General features: G+C 57.2%; 1 protein-coding gene across 4 annotated transcripts in view; it reads left to right on the top strand.

Annotated features, from left to right (window-relative positions):
- Positions 1-18,529, top strand: part of MLPH (melanophilin) — a 46,721-nt gene that overhangs the window by 21,367 nt on the left and 6,825 nt on the right. For 2 of the 4 annotated variants that reach the window (XM_027958636.3, XM_060398009.1), the window contains 9 exons: positions 1,620-1,841; positions 2,008-2,120; positions 4,180-4,218; positions 4,816-4,919; positions 6,832-6,951; positions 7,888-8,092; positions 10,198-10,337; positions 17,337-17,525; positions 17,754-17,909. In XM_027958636.3, coding sequence (XP_027814437.2) covers positions 1,620-1,841; positions 2,008-2,120; positions 4,180-4,218; positions 4,816-4,919; positions 6,832-6,951; positions 7,888-8,092; positions 10,198-10,337; positions 17,337-17,525; positions 17,754-17,909 — 1,288 coding nt within the window. 4 annotated transcript variants of the gene reach the window in all.

The following is an 18,529-nucleotide window of genomic DNA, read 5'->3' as shown; positions in this document are numbered from 1 at the left end:
TCTCATCTAAAACTAAAAATATTACATTTGGCAGACATTCTCTGCAGCCAGAACAAGAGCAGTGTGTTCATTGTTGGGGACACATTTTCCAGTCAGTTTCACTTGGCAAGTTCACCGGGAAGCTGTGATTGAACACTTGCTGGTGTGAAGAACTGGTTTTCCCGGGACTCTTCAGTCTTATTCTGGAAAACCAACTTGGGGAGTCAGCTCAACCTGCTCCAGAAGGAAATACTGTCTGACTTTGCCCTTAGGACTCTCTGTGTAGCCTTTTTAGGGAGGTTATTTGGGCAACTCAGACAATAAAGAATCTGCCTACAATGCAGGAGACCTGGGTTCGATCTCTGGTTGGGAAGATCCCTGGAGAAGGGAATAGCAACCTACTCCAGTATCCTCACCCGGAGAATCCCAGGAACAGAGGAGCCTGGCAGGCTACAGTCCATGGGTCACAAAGAGTCAGACATGACCGAGGGACTGAGCACATCCAGGCAGCAGTGGGACCACTGTGATTCTGAACCCTTATGGCTCCCGTCACCTGGTCTGGGTTGAACTTCTCAACTCTCACAATCAGGTCCCGACCTGACCTCCACTTACCTAGTATTGTCCCCAGCTCAGCCCCATTCACTTAGGCCAGGGAGGCAGAGCAGGTGTGGCCGGCCGGGCCCTGGAGAAGGCAGCACCACCCCGACATCTGGATGAGGCTTCTCGCCCTGTCCTCTCTGACTCCTGCTGCTGTTCCGACCAGACCAGGGCCTCCTGGATTTTCTGTCTCTCTAACCTCCTCTTCTGTTTATTTATTTGGCTGTGCTGGGTCTTAGTTGCAGCACAACGGGTCTTTGTTTGCAGCACTCAGAATCTTTAGTTAGAGCATGTAAACTCTTAGTTGCAGCCTATGGGATCTAATTTTTCTTAAACAATAAAACTGGGCAACAGATTTACTCTAGATAACCGTGTGGCCTGACAAGGGTGCGCCCCTCCAGGATTCCCCCGGCCCCATCTCTGCTAGTTTCTTGGAGCCGCCAACCCCACCTGGTCTGAGGGAGCTTGGACCCTGGGTCCTAGTGGCCGTGGGTCCATGCTTGTCCAGCTGCACAGCGTGCCTGGGCAGAGCCTGCAGGCTGTGGGCTTTGCATCAGAAAATCTCTGGGCTCAGGGTCAGAGCTGGGGAATGAACCTGGGCTCCAGGACCTCTGTCCATCTTCCTCCCGTTATACTGAGTCACGTGAGATTGTGCAGGCCGTGGTGGGTGTCCCCCTCCCGTGAGGCCAAATCTGTATGGTTTGCCCCATTTGGCAATGAAAGAAAGTCATGGGCATACTGCCTGGGAAAACATAACCTCATAGAGAGTCACAGAAGTGCTGAAATGCAATTTCACATCTATGAACATAGCAGGTTTCGATTCCAGCCTACCTGGATGGCACGTGTTTGAACCCAGCCTGCTGGTCTTCCCTGGAGTGGGATGGGGTGGTGCTGTGGACATAAGGCCTGCCTATGGCACCATTACCTGACTTTGGGGTCGCTATTGTCTGAATCTCTGAATTTGATAGCTCTGTGTGTGTGTGTACACATTTAAAGCTTGTTGCAAAAACAAGGGGTCCAATATTTTCTTGTTTACAATAAAGGGGGTTGAAGGGCAAGATTAAGAAGGAAAACTCCAAGAGGGAGCTGCTTTCAGACACGGCCCACCTGAATACCACCCACTGCGCCCACTGCCTGCAGCCCTACCGGCTCCTTGAGACCCCCAAGAGGCAATGCCTGGAGTGCCACCTCTTCACTTGCAGAGGCTGCGGCCACCCCCACCCAGAGGAGCAAGGCTGGCTCTGTGAGCCCTGCCACCTGGCCAGGTGAGTGGGATCTCGAGGTCGGAGGGTCCTGCAGATGGGGGGCTTGGTCTGTCCCTTCCAGGGACTCGTGTGTGTGTGTGTGTGTGTGTGTGTGTGTGTGTGTGCCCACGTGCGTGCACCCCCCCAGGGCAAAGCATGAGCCTGAGCTCCGTGTCCCCGCCTGCAGGGTCGTGAAGATGGGCTCACTGGAGTGGTACTACGGGCACGTGAGAGCCCGCTTCAAGCGCTTCGGGAGTGCCCAGGTGGTCCGGTCCCTCTGTGGGCGGCTGCAGAGAGGAGGTAAGGAGTGGGCTTCCTCCCTAGGTGTCCGATTTGGCACCTAGACTCTGTCTTTTCAATAAACATTTCCCGTTGAGTCTGATGATAATCAAGACTTGAAGAGATGGATTATAACTCAATCAGTGGCCTTCATGTTTTGGATCCAAGTATTTATTCCATGAAGAACTTGAAATCCAGACTGTGCTCTTCCACTCAGCGTGTGTTCACCTGTGTGGTCCACCTTGAGGCCATTTGGGTAGACGAATATTTCAGGGAAGGCTCTGAGGTTGCCTGAACTTGGGCGTTCCTCCTGGACTTGAATGGGGAGAACTGAGCGGTGTTTTCTGGAAACACTAGCCTGTCAGCCTGTCCCCTGAGCCCCAGTGCTGCCGTTACACCTGGCCAGGCATCCAGGCTACGGGAGCTAGTAGGCCACTGTCTGGGGGCTCAGCATCTTGACTGTCTCTACCTGGGGGACCAAGGCCAGTGCCCTCGGGTCTGGAGCCTCTGCAGGTCCAGAGAAGGTGCCATGCTCCTGAGATTGAGGGTGTCCTCACTGTGCCCCAGCCTGGCCATCTGCCCTGGGCCTTCTGGGGAGGGGCCACCTTGTGTCTTATGCCCCTTCAAGCCCCAGGTTAATGAGAGGATGCAGAAGCTGGGCATGGCCACCCCCAGGGCATTTGACGCGACTGGGCCTAGCCCAGGTTTCAAAGGGGTCTCGGCACCTCTTGTGGGTTTTCGTTGTATTCGCTCAGATTCCTTTGGCTTCCCAGGGCCTTAGTTGTGGCACTTGGGGCCTTAGGTCTTTGCAGCACTCGGGATCTTCAATGGCACCATCTGAACCCTTAGTTGCAGCATGAGGGATCTAGTTCCCTGGCCAGGGGTCGAACCCAGGCCCCTGCATTGGGAACTTGGAGTCAGCCGACTGGACCGCCAGGGCAGTCCCTTAGGACGCTGTTGAATTTAGCACAGACCACCCAGAGGCACCCTCACCTGTAATGGCTCTTAGCACCTGGAGGAACAGACAGCCGTCGGGCTGAGGGACCTTCCCTGGGTGGGGGCTGTGGGGGCATGTGATAAGTCATCGAAACCAAGACATTTTTCAGGGTAAAGAGGTCCTCCTGAGAACCACGCTGAGACAGCCAGCGTCACTAGGGGTGCCCTGGGGACACGGGGAGGCACTGTCACCCTATTCTTGGAGGGGGTTCCCCACCTCCTCCCTAGGCTGCTTCTCCGTGACCCATATCTCTATCTCGGCCGGAGCTTATCAGTAAATCCCCGTGCTGGCTCGGCCAGCCAGCAGCCAGCCAGCCAAGGGGTCTTCCTGCAGCAGGAGTGTGGTCCGGCCCCCTGCGCAGGGCTCAGGCGTGGGAACCACAGGCAAGGTGGGAAAAGCCATCCTGCGGAGCATCTGAGAATCTCAAGTCCCGGCTCGCGGGGGGAAACCACAGCCACATCACAACCCTGAGGACCTGGGCCTTGCCCCGGTATGGGGGGTGCTTATTTCTAGAGACCCGAGTGGGCTCAGGAATCCGCCTTAGGTTAAAAAGCCAGGAGGATTCTGACGGCCCAGCCAGGGCCCGGAGCTGCGGGAGCCGGTACCACCCGCAACCTCTCGTTTCCGAACTGTCACCGCTGAGGGCCAGGAGGTGGCGCTGCGAGGCAACCAAAGACCCGGTTCCGGCCGCTGCCGATCGGGGGGCTGCGGGCCCAGGCGGGGTGATGAGGTCGGGGGAGCTGCCTTCTCCCTGCTGGCCCCTATCAGTGCAGCAGACAAGAAAGGGCGCGGGAAGCGAGCGCGAAATGAGGAAGTCGTGCCTTTAAAAAAAGTATTCAAACTTACAGAGAAGAAGGGACCAAAGTGAATGTTTTGAAACCCGGCCCAGGCAGGGTAGCAGGTCGGGGGGCCGCCGGGGTCTTCCCTGCGTGGGAGGCTTCAGAGGGTTGGGCGCGTTCCCCACGCCCCCCTCTACCGCCCCCGAAACAGGACGGGAAGGCAGTGGGGGTGGGGGGGCAGGAAAGGAAGCCCGGCTCGGGCAGGATAATGCCTGTCTGCTCAGCGCCTTTGCCTCCATCGTAGGTTTACCTGATGGAGTGCGGATCGCGCCCGACGTCCGCAGTAAGTCCGTCCTGCTCACAGAGGTGCCAGGGTGCCCTCGGCCCCTGAGCAGGGGGGATCATCCCCGAGGCTGCCAGACTGAGCCCCAGAATTCACGGCGTCATCCTGGTAGTGTCAAGAGAAGAACCCAGGCCAGGGCGAACAGGAGAAAAGAGGGGAAAATGAGGCTGCAGTGGGGGTAACGGGGGAGGAGGGGGCAGGCCTGGGGGGGTCAGAAGAAGAGAGGCGGGGAGGGGTGCTAGCGGCTGGGCCTCGCCCCCCAAGCCCGGGCCGCTGCTGAGGTGAATGGAGTGCAGGTGAAGAGGCTTATTGGGCTGAGCGTGACTGCTCCAGGGCTCCTTCGCCCACCACACCGCAGTGCCTTCAGATCCCTAGGAGGTGGTCAGTGAAGGCGACTGTTGGTGAAAGTGAGGCGGGGTGTTGGTTTCCTGCTGTGATTCAGACCAGCCCTAAGCGATGCTCTGATAGGGCTCTGGAGGCCAGCAAAGGGCCTGGTCAGGGAGCTTCACAGCAGGTGGAGGTGGGGGGATGGACGGATGGGTGGGTGGTTTGTCCCCGTCGCTCCCCCTGGTGGAGTCACGCAGGCATTCACTGCAGGTGGGCCCGAGCAGATGCCCGGAGACCCAAGTGGAGAGGAAGAGCAGGCTGAAGAGGATGGAGAAGGGGGCACGGCGGCCCAGCCCCAGCCCCTCGGCAGCCAAGTAGGTCTTTACCCGGCCCCGCCCACTTCCCCCTGAAGCTGGAGCTTCTGTTCTGATTTCCGGAGAAACCTCAGGCTCTGCGTGCCTCCACTAGCTAACCTGGGAGGAGCCCGGAGACCCGCCTGCCTCCGCCATGTCCCACTGTCTCTGAGATGGCTGGGTACCAAATCCAGGTGTCCTCTCAGCTCTCAGCATCGGTATCCCGGTGGGAACCCAGAGCACGCAGCGGAGGGCGGGGCTTGCCGGGACCTCCAGCTGGCCCATCCGGACAAGAGCCCTGATGCTCACGGGTCCTGAGGGCACCGGTGTCCCCGAGTCAGCCTTTGTGCCTTTGAGGAGAGCAGCCCCCTCCGCTCTCCTCTGTGAACTTTCTTGCTTTTGTTTATAGCCTACCATGAGTCTTGGTTTTATTGGTTTATGCCTGTTTTCACCTATCTTTTTAAGACTGTGTTCTTTATTTTATTTATTAGCTATTTTTGGCCCTGCCGGGGCTTTGTGGCTGCATGTTGGCTTTCTAGCTGCAGCGAGCGGTGCTTTCTCTCTAGCTGCAGGGCTTTCTCTCTAGTTGCAGCGAGCGGGGCTTCCTCTCTAGCTGCAGCGAGCGGGGCTTCCTCTCTAGCCGCAGCGATGGGGCTTCCTCTCTAGCTGCAGGGCTTCCTCTCTAGCTGCAGCGCTCATCTTTCTCGCTGGAAGGGCCTCTGCTGTTGCAAGGGCCTCCCTGGGGGCTCAGAGAGTAGAGCGTCTGTCTACAATGTGGCAGACCTGGGTTTGATCCCTGGGTTGGGAAGATCCCCTGGAGAAGGAAATGGCAACCCACTCCAGTCTTCTTGCCTGAAAAATCCCACAGACAGAGGAGCCTGGTGGGCTACGGTCCACGGAGGTGCAAAGAGTCGGACACGGCTGAGCGACTTCACTCACTGCTGTTGCAAAGCGCGTGCTCGGGGTACGTGGGCTTCAGGACCTTCAGCGCATGGGCTCAGTAGCTGTGGCTCCCGGCTCGAGCACGCAGGCTCAGTGATTCTGGTGCTTTGGCTTAGTTGCTCCTTGGCATGTGGGATCTTCCCACCAGGGATCAAACCCGTGTCTCCTGCGCTGACAGGTGGATTCTGCCACTGAGCCACCAGGGAAGCCCTGTTTTCCCTTAGTTTTTAACTTATTTTTGGTGATAAAGGCAGGAAAGAGAGCCTCTGGGGGTCTGGACGGGCGACAGAAGAGGATGGGGGAGGGGTGGGGCAGGGTGGGCGGTGCTGGATGGAGACCCTTGGAGAGTCAGGGGGTCTCTGAGAGCCACACTGGCAGTTCTGCCAGCTGCTCCCTGGGGAGCACATGCATCTTCTTACGAAAATAACACTGTACTTGTGCTGTTTATTTACTGGGCTCCCGAAACACTCTCTAGTGTCTGAAATATTCCCTGCAAATACATTCGAAGGGTAGAAACCATTATGAAGGAAGGATTTGGAACTCAGCTCTGCTCTAGAATCTAGAGGTGAAGGAGCTCTTGGGGGCCCCTTCCCTACCTCCTCCCCGTGCTGGGCGCCCCTCCTTCACCAAGGGGGGAGAGGCGGGAGGGCCCCCTTAGCCTGAGAAACCCCGCCTGCCCCCCGAGGCTGCAGCCCGGGCCTGTGACCTCAGCACCTCTGAGCAGCCAGGTGCCCGTCGGAGGCCCAGCGGGTATTTGCCCCTGCTCTTCTAAGAGGGGCTGGGGGTGCAGGTCCTGTGATGGGGGTGGGCTCTGGGCGGCCCTCAGAGCCTCCTCAGGGTCTGCTCGAGTTCGTGTCTAGCACAGAAGGCAGATGGGCCCGTGGAAGCACCCTCTCCCACAACCCCCTGCTGCCTGGGGTCGGGAAGGCTGCCCCCCCCCCCAATCAGGCTGACCCTCCCTCCCCTCTCCCTGGAATCTCTTCCTGCTCAGAAAAAGCGCCTCCTCCCCATCCACGGCTGGGACTTTGAGGCCGACTCCGACGACTCCGATCCGTCCTGTGGTCACCCGCCAAGCCTGTCCTCGGTCTCAGGGGCCACGGACGGCCTGCAGGTCAGTGGACTCTCTTTTCACCCCTGAGTTAACCTGGGGGACAGGTTTTTGGGCCCCAGGAAAGGACAGCATTCTGGGCGACAGTCTGATGGCCCTGTGGGCATAGCAGCAGAGGGGGGAGGCAACTGGAGTCGGGGTACAGAAGCCTCACACCCTCCTGTCCTGGAGAGCCTGGGTGTGCTGCTTTGAGAAGAGGGGTGCAGGGCCGATGAGTCGGGGGCCTGGGTTGTCTAATGAAGGCAGACTCCCCGTGACGCAGGAGCGCAGGGTAGAGGAGTCAGACGGTCCCCGAGTCCCACACCCCTGGTCTGATCCGCAGGGCTCCTGCACCTTATTGCCCAAGCTAGGACGGTCTTGTGGTGGAAGGGGCTGTTGGTAATCGCACCAGGACACAGGGCCCCCACAGGGCTGCCGGGGAGAGCCTGGCTGTGTGGTCCCTCAGCTCCTTGGCTCTGTGCCCTTGGTCTGGGCGACCTGTGTGAGGCTCCTCGCCTCCCACCTCACGTGGAAAAGGGGTGATCTCTGCCTCATGGGATCCCTTCCATGAGGGACTGGAGACAGGCTGGCGCACTCCAGCCCCAGAGTGACGGCGCCCCAGCTGGAGCCCTGACGTCTCAGCGCCCTGGCGCGGGTGGTGCCAGCCCAGGACAGGGTCCACCCGGGGCGATCTACAGACCCCTGGGTGCAGGGCCCAACAGGGCAGAGAGCTGGGAGCCGGCACCCATCAGGTCTTTGGTCCACGGTCCTGCTCTGGTGGCAAGTCCAGAGCCCTTTGAAATGAAAGGGAGTTGAATTGCTGGGGTGGAGGGGAGGGGTGACTTGTGTTTGGTCGGTCAAATGATGCCTAAAAACTCTCAGTCCTTGGACAGGAAAGACCCACATTCCAAGGAGCTGCCTGTTCCTAGTGAAACCTGCCAACCGTTCCCATGTGCTCAGGCCCTCACAGATGACCCCTGCGCAGAGGAGACCACCCCCCAGGAGGCTGGGATCCTGGACCAGGCTGATGCCAGGGCCCCCGGGTGCCACCCCCGTCCAGAAGAGCAGAGGGTCGGCCTCTCGCCTGCCGGACTAGACGAGCTCTCGGAGCTCTGCCTGCCGGGAGAGTCCTGCACTGCAGGCCCCGGGGTCGCCGCCACTCCCAGTAAGTGCGCTTGACCGTGGTCTTCCACACAGGCTCGGTGTAGAGGAGGGGTCTCTGGAACCTGGCCCCCCTCCCAATCCCGATCCGTGCCGGGACACTGGCCGATTGCCAGGAGCCCCTTCCTTCCTGGGATTGTCCAGCATGCGCGGTCCTGGCAGATGCCATTGTCACCGGAGCTCCCCGGGGTGGGATGCCTCCCCGTAACCCTCAGAGGTACCAGCTCAACCCCCTGGCTGGCCACACAGCTCACTGCCGCCTATGACAGGGGACGTCGAGTGGGAGTGGGATAGAGACACACAGGTGTCCCTGAAATGACTAGGGTCACCGGCCACCTGGACCAACCTTCCTGACCGAAAGACCAGGCAGTTCCAAACCTGGGACCGAAATAGGGTGCAGGTCCGTCTGGGCCACCTGCCTGCCAGCTGTGACTCGGGAGGTCTGCTAGTGCTGAGGCCCTGGGTTCGCTCAGTTTGATTTTGTTGTCAGTGGCTTTGAGATGAAATCTCGAATCGCTCTCTGTCTCTGTGCCCTGTGGGAGCGGGCACCAGGGTCCAGGGGGTCAGGTGTCCGAGTGATGTAGAAGCCGATGAGACCACAGACAGCACAGGCTGCCCGCCACAGTGTGCTCCCGCCTGACCTGACCGCAGTGGGGGCCAGCTCCCAGGGAAATGTAGTTAGACAGTGTCTGCCAGGAAATGGGTCTTCTTTCCATTTTCCCTTTTCATTGTATTATAGGGACTCTAATCTCATGATCCACACGCCCATTAAGATGCTGGAGGCATTTGGGGGGTGGGGAGGGGACTTTTATTGCCCCACAAACAATGGATAAGTGAATCTACATTGACTGAGTCTTTGGATGAAGACGTAGATCAGCACATTTCCTCCCGGGATCCCTCATCACCCCCAGCACGCGGATGGCGGGGGCAGCGGGAGGGGAGGGGAAGACAGACTCTGTGGAGCTGGGGCAGGTGCCTGGGGGAACCGGCAGCTCTGAGTACCAAGCCCAGCTCTGCTGGCCAACTCGCCACCCTATCTCATGGACTCTAAGACTGTCACCTCGCCTCTTAAATCGGGAGCATCTTACAGCAAGTATGGGAGACTGATCGGTAGTGCTGCCTCAATAAATGTATCAGACAAGTCACAGGGTCTGAGCTTTAAAGGAGTACAGTGTGTGCCTGATCAAGCCTCTTAACCACCAGGCCTCGGTGCCCTCATTGTAAACCAGGGCCAGTGCCTAACTCACCACAGTGTTGGGGACTTTAAATGGGATTGTTGTATCTGTTAGCTACTGCCGAGTAACAACTTATCACAAACGGACTGGCTTAAAGCTACATGCGTTGACAAGCCCACAGAGGCCAGGTGTCCGGCACGGCTTCCCCAGGTCCTCAGCACAGGTCTCCTGGGCTGCAACCACAGGGTCGGCAGGGCCAGAGCCTCATCCGAGCTCAGAGCCCCGCCCCCAGGCCGTGCAGGGTGTCGGCAGAGCCCCGCAGTGGGTCAGGCACAAGAGCAGCTTGTGGACGCTGACTCCCGGGACATGGGCTCCTGTGTGTCCTCCCACACAAGCTCACCCCTTCCCTGTCCCAGCATGGCTGTGTATGGTGTGCCCCAGGCCAACTTGGAGCTTGGAAGGTACTTTCTGGTGAGGACTTGGGGGATCTTCCACCACCAGAGCCCAGGAATAAGCCTCTGAAGCCACACCATCAGTGACCCGTCGGTCACCGATGACTAGTCGGTCATCAGTGACTAGTCTGGCAAGAGAGCCAGCCCTCAGAGACTAAGGTGGAAAGAGGCAAAGTCATGTCCACGGGTGGAAACTTGCCAGGACCCACGTCTGCCACACGAGGCAACACCTGGCTTCCAGCACTTGGGGCCCCCAGTGAGTACCGGCTGGGGCGGGGGCTTCTGTCCCCGAAGTTCCCCTTGGGGGAATAAGGACTCTGCTCCCTTCTTATCTCAGTTGAGGGATCTTCAGCCCTGTATCATCAGTGGAATAGAATCATATCTCCGTTATCTTTGATCTCTCATTTTTCTTCATTGGATAAAACGCCCACTGGCCTTCAGTTTTTCACTCCACATAACCCAACCCCATTCTTACTCCAAAGGGACAAACATCCTCAGGAATGAGCAGCTGCCCTCCCAGTATCTGGCCGACGTGGACACCTCGGACGAAGAAAGCATCTGGACTCAGAGAGTGGCCTCTCACCATCCCAGACAGAAAGGCTGGGCCGCCTCTGAGAGCCAGGTAAAGGGGGGTGGAAAGAACACATTCTGGTTGCTTCTTCGGGCCTGAAGTCTTTTTACCTTAACGTCAGTTCACCTCTGAGAGCTTAACGCTTTCACCACTTTTAAACTACAAGATGGGCAAGCCTACATAACAGAGATGCGGTATCTTCAAAATATACTTTTTATTGACATGAAATTCACATAGCACACAATTAACCATTTTAAAGTGAACAGTCCAGGGCTTCCCTGGTGGCTTGGTAGTGAGGAATCCGCCTGCCAGTGCAGGAGACACGGGTTCGGTCCCTGGTCTGGGAGGATTCCGCATGCTACGGAGCAACTAAGCCCGTGGGCTACAAATACTGAGCTGTGCTCTGCAGCCCGGGAACTGCACCTAGAGAAAGGCCCGCGCAGCAGTGAAGACCCAGAGCAGCCAAATAAATAGATAAAATTTAAAAATAAACGACGCATTTAGCAGGATACACATTTACAAAACATTTTAGCTAAACATTTAGCAAAATAAACAATCTCCATCTAGCAGATTCATGAGGTGGTGCAAACACCACCTCTGTCAGTTCCAAGCCGTCTTTGTCACCACAAAGGAAAGCTTGCATCCTCCCGCCTCACAAACACCGGGCTGCTTTCTGTCTCTGTGGATTTGCCTCTTCTGGACATTTCACATAAATGCGATCGTACAATGTGTGACCTTTAGCTCCTGGCTTCTTTCACTGAGAGCAGTGTTCTTGAGGGTGATGGCATTATAGCAGGTATCAGTACTTGATCCCCTATAATGAAAATATCTATTTTATACTCTATCAAGTCTTGTGTCTTTAGAGAATTCCTTGGATGTCCAGGGGTTAGGACTCTGACCTTCCACTGCAGGGGACTTGGGTTTGATCAGTGGTTGGGGATCTTAAGATATATATATATTTCACAAGGGGAAGAAGCAACCTGTTATTCCAAAGCCTTTCAGTTCAGTTCAGTCTCTCAGTCATGTCCAACTGTTTGAAACCCATGGACTACAGCACGCCAGGCTTCCCTTTCCATCAGTAGTTGGTCTGGAGCTTGCTCAAACTCATGTCCATCAAGTCAGTGGTGCCGTACAACCATCTCATCCTCTGTCATCCCCTTCTCCTCCTGCCTTCAATTTTGTCCAGCATCAGGGTCTTTCCAGTGAGTCAGCTCTTTGCATCAGGTGACCAAAGGATTGGAGTTTCAGCTTCAGCATCAGTCCTTCCAATGATTATTCAGGACTGATCTCCTTTAGGATGGACTGGTTGGATCTCCTTGCAGTCCAAGGGACTCTCAAGAGTCTTCTCCAACACCACAGTTCAGAAGCATCGGTTCTTCGGCTCTCAGCTTGCTTTATAGTCAAACTGTCACATCCATACACGACCACTGGAAAAACCATAGCCTTGACTAGAACCTTCGTCAGCAAAGTAATGTTTCTGCTTTTTAATATACTGTCTAGGTTGGTCATAGCTTTTCTTCCAAGGATCAACGTCTTTTAATTTCATGGCTGCAGTCACCATCTGCAGTGATTTTGGAACCCTAAAAAATAAAGTCTCTCACTATTTCCATTATTTCTCCATCTATTAGCCATGAAGTGATGGGTCCAGATGCCAGATCTTCATTTTCTGAATGTTGAGCTTTAAGCCAACTTTCTCACTCTCCCCTTTCACTTTCATCAAGAGGCTCTTTAGTTCTTCTTCACTTTCTGCCATGAGGGTGACGTCATCTGCATATCTGAGCTTATTGATATTTCTCCCAGCAGTCTTGATTCCAGCTTGTGCTTCATCCAGCCTGGCGTCACAGGCTACCAACTGCTCCCCAGGGCCTTGGGGATGAGAAGTAGGGCTGCCCAGCGGGTAGGGCCTTCGCTGAGCCCTCTGCCCCCATTGGTATCCACCCCCCGCCCCAGCACTAACAGCAGGAGATCTTCCCTTCCCCCGTAGGGAGGGTGGGGTGCCGGCCTGTCCTCCATCCAGGCTGGCCTGGAATGGGTGAGGGGCCTCTCCAGCCTCAGGCCCTCCATGACTGCGCTCTGGAAGGCGGCCTGTGGAGCTCCCGACTTGTAGGAGGAGCCTTTCTTTGCCTGGCTTTTTGGTGAATCACTGTCAGATTTGTGTTCAAACACCTGATTGGGCCAAAGCATCAGTGGGGCAGAAGCGTGGTGTGCTCCAGCTCTGCATGCCTCCCTATCCAGAGTCTGTGCCCTCAGCCCAGCTGGCCCTCGTTCCTGTAACACCGCCTGGAGGTGTCACCCAACCCGGGGCCGGGCATTTCTCCTGTTCTCACCTCCATCCCTGAGAGGTGTCGCTGACCCTTTGTCCTGAGCGCAGCAGGGCGTGAGAGGCCCTGAAAAGGCCTGCAAGGAAGAGCTGTCTCTCTCTGCCATGCGACCCAGGGGGGGAGGTCTCCCTTCCTTTAGGGAACAGCTGCAGAGATGCTGACACAAAGGAAGCGGGCTTTGATTCAGACCAGGGGTCAATGGCTTGGCCCCTGGGGGTGGGGGAGGATGGTGGTGGAGGGAAAGGCCACTCCAAGACAGAGATCTCCCCCGTACAGAGACCTCCCCAGGCAGAGACCTCTCCAGGCAGAGACCTCCCCAGGAAAGAGACCTCCCCAGGCAGAGACCTCCCCAGGACAGAGACCTCCCCAGGACAGAGACCTCCCCAGGACAGAGACCTCTCCAGGACAGAGACCTCCCCAGGACAGAGACCTCCCCAGGCAGAGACCTCCCCAGGACAGAGACCTCCCCAGGACAGAGACCTCCCCAGGAAAGAGACCTCCCCAGGCAGAGACCTCCCCAGGACAGAGACCTCTCCAGGAAAGAGACCTCCCCAGGACAGAGACCTCTCCAGGACAGAGACCTCCCCAGGACAGAGACCTCCCAGGCAGAGACCTCCCCGGGCAGAGACCTCCCCGAACAGAGACCTCCCCAGGCAGAGACCTCTCTGGGCAGAGACCTCCCCAGGACAGAGACCTCCCCAGACAGAGACCTCCCCAGGCAGAGACCTCCCCAGGACAGAGACCTCTCCAGGACAGAGACCTCCCCAGGCAGAGACCTCTCCAGGACAGAGACCTCCCCAGGCAGAGACCTCTCCAGGACAGAGACCTCCCCAGGCAGAGACTTCCCCAGAACAGAGACCTCCCCAGGCAGAGACCTCTCTGGGCAGGGACCTCCCTGGCTGCAGAACACAGCTGGCAGAGCAGTTCCCGGTTCCCAGGGACAATGGGATGAAGACTAGAATTAAATTGTCTATTTTCAGCAAGTTTTTAATTTAGCAACTTCAGTGACTTTCAGGAAAATACAGATCCCGGTATTAGCCCTACTGACACCAGTCCTCCTTCTTGCCTCCTTGAATCTCATGCCTGTGCCTTGTCTCTGGAATTCTCCATTTCTTTCTCTTGACTTTATTTACTCTGACTAACATTTTGCTTGCAGGGTGTCCTCCACATCTTTATGAACAGGGAGTTGGGCGGGATGAAGAGCAACCTCCCAAGGCAGCAGCACCCACAAGTGCCAGTGAAGACCCGGGTCAACCCTTACAGGGTCTTCGTGGAGGAGCTGCTGCAGGGCCCTGGAGGAAGGTCTCTGCCTCCACCCACCTCTCAGAGCAGCTCTTCTAAACCAGGTCTCATAGACATGCCCGTGGGAGGGCAAGCGTTCTCGAGAATAATCTTCTGTTGGGGTCCATCTGAATGGTCCTCCCATGACCTGTTGTCTGTCTCTGAGTCTGTACTGATGGTTGGGGCTTTCTGGGTGAGGGATACTCAGCAAGGACTTCGTATAGACAATCATTCATGCCGAGAGGAGGCTGAAGATGGTGCAGTGGCACCAAGGATGGATGCTGCAAGGCCCGGAGGTGGTGCGCCATGGCACGCACCCCACCCTGAGTGGTGGCGAGCGCTGGGGACCTGAAAGCTTGGGCTCCAGACACTGACTCAGTTTCCCCACAGAGGGCCTCGCCAGCAGCACGTGGCGGTAGTTTGTTTTGCTCCACGGCCACGTCTGGACTGTATTTGTAAGTTGTTTGTTTACATTTTGCTGCAAAGGAGCTGAAAACACTAGGAGTTTATTCCGAGTTGCCCCCCGTGTGTCCCGGGAGCATATGATTTACCTCAACACGGAGCTTACACGGGGCAGAGTGACTCCCACTTTTGCAGAAGAGAGGGCTAAGAGCTCATTGGGTTCCTGAGCGCCTGAGAGGCAGGTGTGCCCTGGGGGGCGGGGGGTGTCCACAAGGGGTCAGCAGCTCTTGGTCCCAGGTGGAACAGCAGGATGGTGCTCTGTGCGTCATGTCCGTGCCCTCCAGGAGGCAGATGGCCGAGTCCTCGCCCAGAGAGCAGCGTGGAGCCCGAAGCTCACCTCCCAGACTGAGGGCTGTGGCCTCCCCGTGGCTCCACGCTGCCCTGCCCCCAGCCCGTCCCTATCAGGACGAGAACTTCCTGATTCTCATCATGGGTGTGTTTCCTTCTGTTTCACTCTGGAGGTGACATTTCACTGTGCCTGTGTTGGGCTCTGGTTGGTTCAGCTCTTACTCTCTGGCCACATGTTCCATGCTGGCCATGCTCCCTGCACGAGGCTGTCCTCTGAGCACCCTTCCCTGCCCCGCCAGGCATTGATTGTTGCTTCTCAGATGACAGAGAGAGTGACCAGAGCTGGTTCCAGTTGCCAGCAGCCACTTGAGGTGACGGCGGGGCCCCTCCTGCCCGAAACCTTCATGCTTAAGTCTCTCAGCTCGTGTTCTTCTCTGGGCAGACTTGCCCGCTCAGGGGCCCCGCTGCTGTGAAGATCAAACTAATTACCTACGAAACAACGGGCAAGAGTCTTCCCAGCCTGCCGGTTCCATTTGCCTCTTAAGACAAGGCGGCCCACTGACAAGATAATGGCAGGAAAGATACATCTGCTGGGCTCAGAGGAAAATGGAAGAATTGATTTCCTGTGTCCTGGCCTGGGAGCTAATAGACTGTGACTCAAGATTCAAGAGCTGGTGACTCAGGGACGAGGAAGCCGTACGTTGAGTCACTTTAGGTCGTTACCTGGGCGCCTCCTGGCCCACGGTGACCCGGGGCGCTGGCTGTTTTGTTACATCAGCCTGGCACGATCAATTCCCACCTTCCTGTGTGGCTCATGATCGGCGGTGAAGGGCCCACTGCCCGTGGCAGTGACGCCGAACGTGTCGCCTCTCCTGCTTTAGTCATGTCCCCCGGGCCCCGCTGCCCCCTCCTGCTGCAGCTTGGTGCCCCAGAGCCCTGCGGTCAGAACACGGGCCGCCCCATTCCCTTCCCAGCCCACATCCCCAGCGGTGTGCTTAGCTCTCCTTCCACCGCCTGTGATCGGACACGCAGGGGTCAGCTGTGGATTTCCTGCTGATACAGTCATGCTTCTGGCAGCCAGGTGACCCCCAGGGGCCAGGCAGGGGCCAGGAAGGTCCTAGCCAAGTAAGGAGAGAGCTGCAGCCCCTTTGTTAAGGGAGGTTGAGGCACCCACCCAGGTCTCTCTTGAGATTTCCTGGGTTGTGAGCTCGTGGTGTGGTGCTCAGAGAGCCAGGGTTGAGGGGGGAGGTGGTGTCCCCTGCCCCATCCAGGCCCCCCACCATCAGCTGTACCTAGAGCCTGTGCCTCAGTGGGCCCAGCAGAAGGTGCAGGAAACTCGGAGGCATGCAGGGGTGCAGCCTTAGTTCAGTTCAGTCCCATCTGACTCTTTGTGACCCCCATGGACTGCAGCACGCCAGGCCTCTCTGTCCATCACCAACTCCCAGAGTTTACTCAAACTCATGTCCGTTGAGTCAGTGATGCCATCCAACCATCTCAACCACCTCTGTCGCCCCCTTCTCCTCCTATCTTCAATCTTTCCCAACATCAGAGTCTTTTCAAATGGGTCAGCTTTTCGCATCAGGTGGCCAAAGGATTGGAGTTTCAGCTTCAGCATCAGTCCTTCCAATGACTATTCAGGACTGATTTCCTTCAGGATAGACTGGTTGGATCTCCTTGCTATCCAAGAGATTCTCAAGAGTCTTCTCAAGAATTGAAAGCATCAACTCTTCAGGGCTCAGCCTTCTTAATGATCCAACTCTCACATCCGTACATGTTGGTTCCCTTCTATTCCAGCCCCTGTTTATGCTGCAATCGCAACTGCATTTATAACAGAGACTTTAACAATTTTGACCAAATAATCCCACCCTGAAAATTAGTTTTGAGAAGCATATACACAGATAAGAGCCTGGAGCAGAGATTGCCAGACACAAGCACTATTTTCCTCTGTGTTTCTCAGCAGCTGAGGCAGATAAGTGGACATTCTGGGTTGTATGAATCTCATCCAAGCCAGGTAACAAACTTCCCTGGCTCTAGATTCAAGAAGGGATATGTGGCGAAGGTGCCGCTCGTGTGTCATAGAAAACCTGCCTGCGATGTTCACATGAGTCACAGATACGCTGTGGACACGTCTCAGCTCCAGGCAGGCATCTGCGACTCTGACTCCCTTTGCAAAGCCGACAGGAGGCGTGGGCACAGAGCCTGGCGGGCAGAGGCACGCCATGGTCGGTGGACGTGAATGCGCTGTCCTATGCAAGTTCAGGACCCACCCCCCGAGCCCTACTTCAGTATAAACATGAAGCGGACAGAGGAAAACCCAGAGAACAGACATGTCGACTCGCTGGGCCTCAGCCGACCAGTTGCAAACAGTCCAGGCCGAGATCTTGGTTTGGCACCTTAGCAATGATGCTAAGCCCTAGGGAATGGCTTGGGGACCCAGTTTGGGGACAGAGAGATATTCAAAATGGTGCCTCTCCAATGGCCTGGATGCTGTTAGGATCTTCAGGACACCCCACCCTGCCTGGTTCTGGAGGCTGGGGTGGGAAGCACCTTGGCCATGCTCGTGTGGGGGGTGGATGAGACCACAGCTCCAGCCGAGTCCCAGGGGGACGGAGGACGGGGCGCCTCCTGGAGCCCTGCCTCTGAGCATGGTGATTCCAGATGACCCACTGAGTGAGACCCACCCGCTTGTCCATTTCAGCATCCAGGTGGCGACGAGCCCACAGATGCCGACGTGGAAGAGGCGGCCCTCAAGAGAAAGCTGGAGGAGTTGACCAGCCACATCAGTGACCAAGGGGTCTCATCTGCGGAGGAGGAAGAGGGCACGGATGCAGGGGCTGAGATGGGCAGAAACAAGACCGTCGAGGACCACCCTGGGGCCACCTGGGAGGTGAGGTCCCCCGAGCAGTCTCGGCAGGAGACGGGGAGGCAGGGCCAGGGATCAGCAGTTTGTGACTAAGGCACCAGCCCAGACACAACCGTTGGTGAGCCCTGAGGGCCCCAGGTGCCCAGCTACCCCTGGAGTGCAGAGAGAAGCATCGTCAGGACGGGATGTGTGTCAGTGAGAGCCCCGCAGCCTCTCTGCCTCGTGGTCACACTTGGGGCTTCCCTGTCCTAGGTGCGCACGGCAGCAGGCCAAACACCCAGCTGCGGGAAGGACCTGCTGAGTCCTGGGGACCCCGAGCAGCCCAGCAGGACCACGGAGACAGAGCTGGCGGAGCTGGAGGGCCAAGTGGCCGCCACAACTTGGGAGGTGCGGCGGACAGAGAGCCAGGTAGGCGGCTGGCCGCGCGATGCCCACCCGGCACGGGAGATGGAGCACTGTTGGCTTCACGAGAAATAATAAGTGAACCCAGAGTCCCCAGGCCGGCCTGCCGCCTAGAACGTGCGTGGCCTGGAGACACGCCCTTCTCCTCGGGGACGGAAGGGTGCCCCAGACAGATGGTGGGGGCCCTGAAGGCCGGGGAAGGGCCCTGAAGAGCTTGCATAGTGGAGCCCACACTCTCAGCTCCAGAGCAGGAATTTGGGTGTGTCTATTGGAACCACCCTCCATCCACCCCTAGCACCCCAGCCATGCCTATTCCCCTTCAGGTCGGCAAGAGACAGGCAGTGTGGAAGGAAGAGGCTGACCCTTCCCCTCCCTGTCCTGGGAGGGCTGTCCAGAAGGAGGCTTAGATTTTAGGACGGCCCCAGGGCTCAAATTCTGACCAAGAGTCACCCTATGTGCTTGGGTCCAGGGCTTGAGTTTGGGGGCTGGGGGGGGGGGGTGTGTGGTCAATGGTGTGCAAAGATCAAAGGATGGAGCAGGGGCCTCCAGAGACAACGAAGGAGCCTGGGCTCTACTCTGCCTGCCCCTGGGGACCCTGGAGAAGAGGGATTCAGCCCTCAGAGTGC

This window comes from Ovis aries, chromosome 1, assembly GCF_016772045.2.
Source record: "Ovis aries strain OAR_USU_Benz2616 breed Rambouillet chromosome 1, ARS-UI_Ramb_v3.0, whole genome shotgun sequence".
In the NCBI taxonomy this organism is placed as follows: Eukaryota; Metazoa; Chordata; class Mammalia; order Artiodactyla; family Bovidae; genus Ovis; species Ovis aries.
The sequence above is the reverse complement of the archived record's forward strand: the minus strand, read 5'-3'. Positions and strand labels throughout refer to the sequence as shown.